At 44.1% G+C, this 8,377-nt stretch overlaps 1 protein-coding gene across 1 annotated transcript; it reads right to left on the bottom strand.

Annotated features, from left to right (window-relative positions):
• Positions 1–3,803: 3,803 nt before the first annotated feature.
• LOC148030527 (uncharacterized) lies at positions 3,804–5,132 on the bottom strand. The gene is made up of 3 exons (XM_087686868.1): positions 4,716–5,132; positions 4,419–4,613; positions 3,804–4,329 (listed from the first exon to the last, which is right to left on the bottom strand). Exons 1-3 carry the CDS (start codon positions 5,076–5,078, stop codon positions 4,087–4,089), a joined length of 801 nt encoding a protein of 266 aa, XP_087542994.1. The 5' UTR covers positions 5,079–5,132; the 3' UTR covers positions 3,804–4,086.
• Positions 5,133–8,377: the final 3,245 nt, after the last annotated feature.

Raw genomic sequence — 8,377 nt, 5'->3', positions numbered from 1 at the left:
GCTAAGCCTCTTCTTAGGTGCATTTCCATAGAGGTCCTTTTGACAATTACTTCCTAAGGACAACTTTAGATTTGTGGGAGAAGTTATAGATGTTGTATGAGGCTCTGTTGACCATGTGAGCTATGATCCTCTATGGTCAGTCTAGAGTATATGGAATTCGAGCCAAAGAATATGATCCGACCTGTTTGCTTTTGGTTACATAGGTGCGTGATTAGCTTTAGTACATGTAGCCCACCCTTCTGGAGGCTCGTCTTTTGGAGAATGTGCTCTATAAGCTACCTTTAGAGTTTCATGGAGTAATTAATGCTTTATGGGTCTAGTGTCGATCCATGTTAGCTTTACTCATATGTCCTCCATGCTGCTTAAGCATGACGCATCTTTGTAGTTATAGGGGAGGCTTCCATCTTGCTACAATGGCCAATAAAAGGCTTTTGCAACTTCAAAGAGGGGTGATAATAAGAAGTTAAAGGCCTAATTATATCATTGTGGTAAGAAGGGATATCTATGTAAGGATTCACAGGAATATAATATAATTGCAAGAGAAGGAGAAATAGAAAAAGCCGGATACAAAATTTTTTGATGAGTCATCATCCTTATTCTCACTTAGTCATGATTCAAACCCTCTACCAAAGCTGAAGACCAAGGCATGGGAGGGATCATCCTCTATATTCAAGGGGCCCATAGGGATGAGATGGCCTAAGGGCCTACAAATATGGAGATTGCATTAGATATTGCACAACTAAGCTGATTTCAATAGATTGTCTATTATACCAATTATACACCCATATAGATTAGCCTCCACACATGAGATGAGACAAGACATACTAACATCTAAAAAGAAGCATAAAGTGACGAACATCAAGCTCACCACCTAGACAAAGAGCCAAATAACCTCATCAGCTTAGGGTTTGTAGGATCATGGGTTGATGGGCCACACTCTCATTTTACAAGGATTGGTGCATATATTAGTAGCCCACATAATCCGTGGATAAGATGGCCTAAGGACCTACAAATATGGAGATTGCATTAGATGTTGCACAACTAAGCTATGATTAATACAAATATGGAGATTGCATTAGATATGCAAAGAGGCACGGTCTCACTGTATTGATCGACCGATTGTATGGACGCGATGGCTTTGTAAGTCACTCATCTTTCTTGTCCGTAGTTACCATGTTTAATTAGAATGCATTATTGTATGGTGGATTGATGTGTAGTTTCTTTTGCAGTCCGTTCGATGCTCATTTGCGACGGGACGAGCTTTCGAATGGCGATGATTTATAGCTCACCCTTGGATCCTTGCAGCTCACACACCCTTCTTTTTTGGTCAGGTGATCTATGTAGACATTTTCTATGTAGTAGTGATATATTGCCATGAATGTACCAATTGCTTTTATTATGTGATCATGTATTTATTTCATGTATCAGTGTTATGATTTAAGCACACTTTGTCTTAATTTACATGAGCATTGTACACAGTGTAAAAACTATTTTGTATGGCCCAATTTTTTTTCCCTGTTACCGTCGCTATTAGCGTCACAAATTTACTCCACATGTCGTCATTTGCGTACCGATGCAAATAGCGACGCTAATATCGATTGTTCTATGGCACCACTAATAATGATGCTTTTTGCGACGATGTGGGCAAATTTCTTTATTTACATTTTCGTTGTTTTTAATGTCGGTATAAGGTCTATATCTTGTGATGTATACAAATTATAGACCCACATAAATTAGCCTCCACAAATGAGATGAGACAAGACATACTAACATCTAAAAAGAAGCATAAAGTGATGCACATCAAGCTCACCACCTAGACAAAGTGCCAAATAGCCTCATCAACTTAGGGTTTGTAACATCATGGGTTGATGGGCCACACACTCATTTTACAAGGAGTGGTGCGCATATTAGTAGCCCACATAATCCGTGGATGAGATGGTCTAAGGGCCTACAGGTATGGAGAGAGTACCTCTCTAATGAGTTCAATTGCTTCTTGAGGACTCATGGGATAAAGAGGCAATTTACTTACATGTATACCATAAGCTGATTTCAGTAGATTGTCTATTATATCAATTATACACCCATATAGATTAACCTCCACACATGAGATGAGACAAGACATGCTAACATCCAAAAAGAAGCATAAAGTGACGAACATCAAGCTCACCACCTAGACAAAGAGCCAAATAGCCTCATCAGCTTAGGGTTTGTAACATCATGGGTCAATGGGCCACACTCTCATTTTACAAGGGTTGGTGCACATATTAGTAGCCCACATAATCCGTGGATGAGATGGCCTAAGGGCCTACAAATATGGAGATTGCATTAGATGTTGCACAACTAAGCTATGATTAATACATCTTGTCAATTAGGCTACTATCTAGTAAGTTCATCTTATCTCCCGTCCTTCTAGTCTTCTTCACTCTCAACACCCTCATTGCATTGTATCATCTTTCTTCATTTCTTTGCTCATTATACATCACTTCCTTCATCTTCAATGTTTTCTCATTTATTCTCTCTTTAGCACATTCTAGCATCGATTGTGGCTAGACATATGTCATCCATTTATAAAGCACTCTTCTCAATGGGAGCCTAGTTCCACGATAATTTGTTTTTTTAAACCTGGAAGTGTCCCTCGTTTGCCAAAGCTCAGGGTCTTTCACATATCCTATGCAGTCACACTGAAATCAGCTTTCTAGTGGGCACCAATAAGATCTATTCATTGGCAAAGATGGGAGTGTCATGGCCTGCTCTTCACTCTATACGATGTTTAGGACTCCATGAACTTATAATCCATTTCTTGACTTCTTAATCCCATTTCATAAAATAGATAAGCCTCCACACATGAGATGACAGCGGACATACTAACATATGAAAAGAAACATAAAGAGATGGACATCAAGCTCACCACCTAGGCAAAGAGCCCAAAAGGCTCATCCTTGAGCTTAGGGTTTGCAACATAATGGCCTGATAGGCTACACACTCATCACAAGGGCTGGTGTCCATACTAGTAGCCCACATAATCCTGTGGATAAGATGGACTAAGGGCTTATAAATGTGGATATTACATCAGATGTTGCACAAGTAAGCTACGTCTGACTCCTCTCTTTACACCCTACCTGTGGGGTTTGAACAGTAAGTAGCTGATGGTGGATAGACAATGGTTCAGACAGCCATCTTTGATGTCCATTCATGTAACATGGTGGCTTTCAAATTGGACTTCCTCACCATGTCATGTGTAGAAGCATTTTGAGGATGTCCTAAATGCAGGTGCGCTTTCCTGCAGCTTTCGCTACCAATCAAAAATATTTCAAGCAACTCCCCTTGAGCATGTACCAACTTCACCCTGCTTCATTATGCAGTTGACTACTAGCAACATAGCAGAAACCCACAGTTTTCAAGGTCCTAGATTCGCCATATTGATACATCTACAATCCTAATCCTACATTTTGTGAGCACTACTACAACTGGGTTATGGACTTGTACACAGCTAGTGTATGGGTCTGTATAATGTATCCTCTTTCTGTTAAAGTGAATGAAATATATGTGCTGCAGAGCCATGCAAAATCTAATGGACCTGTCAAACTGGTTATTCCAGACAACTTACAAGTTACAAAGGATCAAAATCTGGGGACTGAAATGGACAGCGCTGGATCTTTTGGTTCTGTTGTTTTCATTTTCATTTATAATGATTTGACCAAGAAACGAACGTAGACATCACAGCTCCTAAAACATACTTTGAAATCAAAGCAGTCTTATTGGCAGGCTTGGAGACTAGCTACAATAATGCGATGTACAACATATAAAGTAATTTTCATGTACTAATGTGTTATATTTATGTTATTTCAATTACACTCTAATTTGTCATTTACTTAGACCCGGTGGCAACAACCCCTTTTATCACGATAGATGTTTGCAAGGGGAGCAAATGCATCTTGTCAGTAACCCTGCGAGGTGTGTCAAGTCCTTTTTGTCGATAGAGAGGGCTACAAGTACAGCATATTGCATTCCAAACTGCTCTATCAGTTCAGTGATTGCGGACATAAAACATGGGACTTTGTATGGACAGATCACCCAACAAACATCTCAAACACCAAATCTCCATCCACTCCTAAATCTGCCTCCTGCATTTAACTTGTCTAGTTCAACCAGCCACATTGGACCAAGCCACTCCAGTATCTTGGAGTACACTAGACCTCCAGCCCTGATGGCCTTAAAACCGGGAATCAACTCGACCAAAGCAACAGTGGTGGCTATGGCTTCCTCATCATCTCCAGCAACAAAGGTATGATGAGGATTCGCAGGATCAGGGAGATCTTCGAGGAGTTTCTGCACATCAATCCAAGATTAAGCATCAAATTGTAAGCAAATGAAACCCAACATTGGAACTGAGTAGGGGGGTATGGGAAAGAGCTCACCCAAAAGGTGGACTTGAAAGCTGTAGTCCATTTTGCAGGCACCCCTAGAGCCTTCTGGTTGAGTAAGGTGGATGAAGTTTGGCCCCACTGAGCTTCGTCAAGAACGTATCCAATATTGGTGACATCGATGATGATCTTGTTTTCTAGATGCGGTGCTAGTGATCTGAGAAGAGCTTCGCGATCCTCCAGCGAGCCCTGCATACTAGAAGTAAAATGAATGGAGGCCCACGGCCAAGCCACCCTCCCGCCTTGCACCTACAATTCCCACCCTAGCCCCTTCAGACAAAAGATCCTTACCACGGGGCTCCAGAAGATGACAGTGGCCCATGCAGCAGCTTGGGCATTGGAACCAGCTTGGACCTGATGCTTGGAATTAGATGAGAGAGAGGAAGCAGCCGCCATGGCCTTGGCAGGAACCCTGGAGCCCAGGAATGTCTGAACCCCATCTGATTTGGCCAGGTGGCTGGCGATAAGCTTCCCCATGCGCCCCGTTCCAGGCACGAAGCCCACCTTCAGAGGCTGATCAGACGCCATGGCTTCCGTAGTTGATACAGCTCCGAGCAGCGTTTGCCCTCTCTCTCTCTCAACGGTGCTGGCTTGAATGAGAGTGGAAGATAGATAATACTGCGCTGCTTTGGTGTCTTGAAGTAGTTCATTCATCCATTTGTTAATCACTGAAGTCTTTGGTGCTTATGTGCGCCCTTACGTTTCCCTCGAATGTATACCAATTTCACACGCACTGTCAAGTGTCAAGCCTCGAAGTTTCCTTCTTGTGTAAAGTGACAATGTTCACTAACAGTTCGGAAAGAAAACCTCTAAATTTCCAAAAGAAATTAACAAAACAACAAGAAAAGAATACTTTATTGCTCACCCAGAAAAGGTAATGGGGGAGAAGAGTCTTGACTGCATCGCTCACACCTTAGGCTGGTTACACCCCAAGTTACGGACAGCCAACCCCTGCCCAGAGTGTAGCCATGCACTTTTTGATTCTGGGCACGAGTATAGGCATTATACCTTTACTACCAAATAGACATAGTTTATAAAAAAATTTAAAAACAATAAACTTATAAATTTTTTGATTGGTTACAAATGCAAAAAATGCACTCTTGTCCGTCCAATGTGTAAAAGACTGCGGATGCCCAACTCTTAAATAAGTGTTTTGATTGGTTAAAGCTTACAAAGCGGGTGTCCCTCATTTGGTGTGTAACCAGCCTTAGGCACATGAAGAGTTGGTAGGATAGACGGGTTGTTGCACACGTGGACCTATGACCCTGTACCTTTCAAACGGAATGCGATCAGAGTACTAAATCACATTCGCTACTTGACGAGCTATATTTGGTTGTATAGTCAGATGTTAGGCAACCTTCAATAGCCATAGGTTTTTAGCCACCTCATCATCTTTTTCCCGGTTGTATCTTATTGGTGATTCACAAGTTAGGACACCAACAAAAAGGCTCGCAACCATAGAGATGTGCAGGATGTGTCAAAAGGAAATTGGAAAAATTAAAAATTACTTTCATAGCCTGAAAAGTTATGCCCAACATTGCTGACCAATAGCAGATATTACATGTGCATTGAACTGGAAGTGAACCTCATTGGGCAAGCATCTCTCCAAATGGCAAAGAAAGGTTCCTGGTTGTGAACCAGATTGCGCACTCTAACACATGTGAACCATTTCCAATGTGGTTGGGAACCGCACCTTGGTGGGAACAAGTCCTTACCTAATTTGGAATATGGACATGTACATCCATATTGGAGCAAGGCATACATTGTAGTTGAGGATGTCATGGTTTTGGGGGCCAAATTCCAATTGCCCTGAAGCCTGCTTGGATATTTCTCTCTGTGCAAGATGTATCTAAGGTCCTAGATGCAATGGTAGCTAGCTCACCCTTACTTGCATGTGTAGAGAAGCTTCGAGCTTGCCAAAGGTTCCTCTCTTTGCAAAAATTAGCCTTGAAGGGTTTAAAGATGGACACATATAAAGGTTGGAGCTTGTGAGATGCGTGTGAGGGTAGTGTCACGTGTGATAATGTCAATGTCACACTCTTGAGCTTTTTGCACCACCTCAACAAGTGCCCGTTTGAGGGGGATGGAGGATTGGGCATTGTAGTTCTAAAATGTTCTCGCCATGCCTCAAATAGTTACTCGGTCATCCATGCTATTTTACATTTCTCATAGGTGGCAGGAGGGGGCAGGAATTTCGGTTGGAGGGATCGGTTCGGTAGGGCTGTCCTCTGGCCTCGTATCTGTTCCTACTCTTTTCACAGGCGATGTCCTACTTCCTCAGGTCACGTGCGAGTGGGCTACGTGGCCTCCAACTTCCAGTGAGAGAGGAGACGGAGCTGTTAGATTCAGAGTATGCAGATGATACTGCACTTTATATAGAGGACGATGAGTTGATGCTGGAGAGAGTGAGACTAGCTTTGGAGGTGTTTTGCACTGCAGGCAGGAGCAAAAATCAACTGGCAAAAGTCGGTTGGTTTCCTTACGGACCTGGACTCTAGCAAGCAGTGGAGCATCCACCTGAGATTCAGATGGGTGTGTAGAGGGCAAACCATCTGATACCTAGGGAGCAGTTTCGTTAAGTTCTCGTCTCTATCAGGTGGAAGCTAACTTATTGGAGTACTGCCCGCCTTTCCTTAGCGGGCCGAGCCTTGGTGGTCATCCAGATCCTCCTAGCAATGACTTGGTACATCGCCTCGTGTTGGTGCTTTTCCTTGTCTTGTGTAGTTCAGCTTCGCTACCTAGTGCAAAATTTTCTCTAGGCAGGGTTAGACAATTCCAGGGATTCTCGGGCCAAGGTGGCGTGGGGGACCATCATCCGGCATTGGTCTAAGGGAGGGCTTGGGATCATAGATCTAGAGTTCCAGAGCTTGGCCCTTTTGGCCAAGCTAGTAGTTCACGGGCTCACACATGGAGGGTAGGCCTGGAAGGTCCTGCTATAGGAGGGTCTCCAAGAGTGCAGACCGAGACTCTGTGGTGATTGGAGGCCATCCTTGAGATGGATCTTCAAAATGACCTAGATCACGCCCCCCATATCCTCCTTCCTTTGCAGCTTACTTCGTGTGTGGCAGGGCCTCTGTAAGGCCCTAATTTGGAGCCCCCCAGGATGCCAAGAGGAGATAGACCACCAGCCAATGGTTTGGAACCCACAGGTTAGAGATTGGGACGGGATAGAGATTGGTAAGCGCCCCCACATCTAGTGAGTTGGGGGTTGGGAGGCCGGCCGTGCTCATACCATCAGGACATGGCGGGAGGTGTACAGAATGGTGAACCAGGAGGTGTTGTAGCAGGCATCAGGTTGTCAGAGAGGAGTTGAGTCAAGGAGAAGGGAGATTGACGCAGCGATACCTCAGGAGTGGCTTGACCCCCTGATATGAGAGCTGGTAGAGCCTAGTGAGGTGAGGGCTACTAGATTTTCATTGGCAGGTATCCCCCTATAGGTGACATGTAGAGTGGGTCATGCCCCCTACGGGACTTTCTTCACCGTGCAGGAGGGGGGTGTTTGGACCTTGAAAGAGGGTAGTAGGATGAGGAGATCGTTGTCCTTCCTTGGAGGAGGATTGATGTGGTTGGTCTTCAGGGAAAGACCTGGTGTTTGGACCCTTATGTGTTCTAGGAGGAGTTCCGGGAGTGGTGCCTCTGGATATGGGAGAGCATGCAACTTGATGAGTTGGAGTGTGACCCTGGAGAGTGGCTATGGCCGGCCACTACAGTTGCCAAGAAGCCACTAAGGTTCTTGGAGTACATAGCTAGGATTGGCAGACATGTACTTATGTATGACATGGATTAGGTGCCTTCGCGTAGCAGATACTGGGTGGAGCACAGCATCATGGATGCCTTCCGTCGAACTTTCTGGCACCACCTATGGGACAACTGGAGGCCGAGGAGGGTATCGTACCTCTTATGGATTTCGGCATATGGAGGTTTGGTAGTGGGGAGTTGGCTAGTTTAGATGT

Source organism: Lygodium microphyllum, chromosome 10, assembly GCF_053477565.2.
Source record: "Lygodium microphyllum isolate KBCC chromosome 10, Lygodium_microphyllum_v1.1.10, whole genome shotgun sequence".
Lineage (NCBI taxonomy): Eukaryota > Viridiplantae > Streptophyta > Polypodiopsida > Schizaeales > Lygodiaceae > Lygodium > Lygodium microphyllum.
This window is presented reverse-complemented; position numbering and strand designations above follow the sequence as displayed.

Coding starts and splice junctions, on each gene's coding strand:
- LOC148030527 (XM_087686868.1), bottom strand. CDS start 5,078: ATGAATGAACTACTTCAAGACACCAAAGCAGCGCAGTATTATCTATCT. Junction 4,614..4,715: donor TCATCTTCTGGAGCCCCGTG/GTAAGGATCTTT, acceptor TCTAGTATGCAG/GGCTCGCTGGAGGATCGCGA. Junction 4,330..4,418: donor CTTTCAAGTCCACCTTTTGG/GTGAGCTCTTTC, acceptor ATTGATGTGCAG/AAACTCCTCGAAGATCTCCC.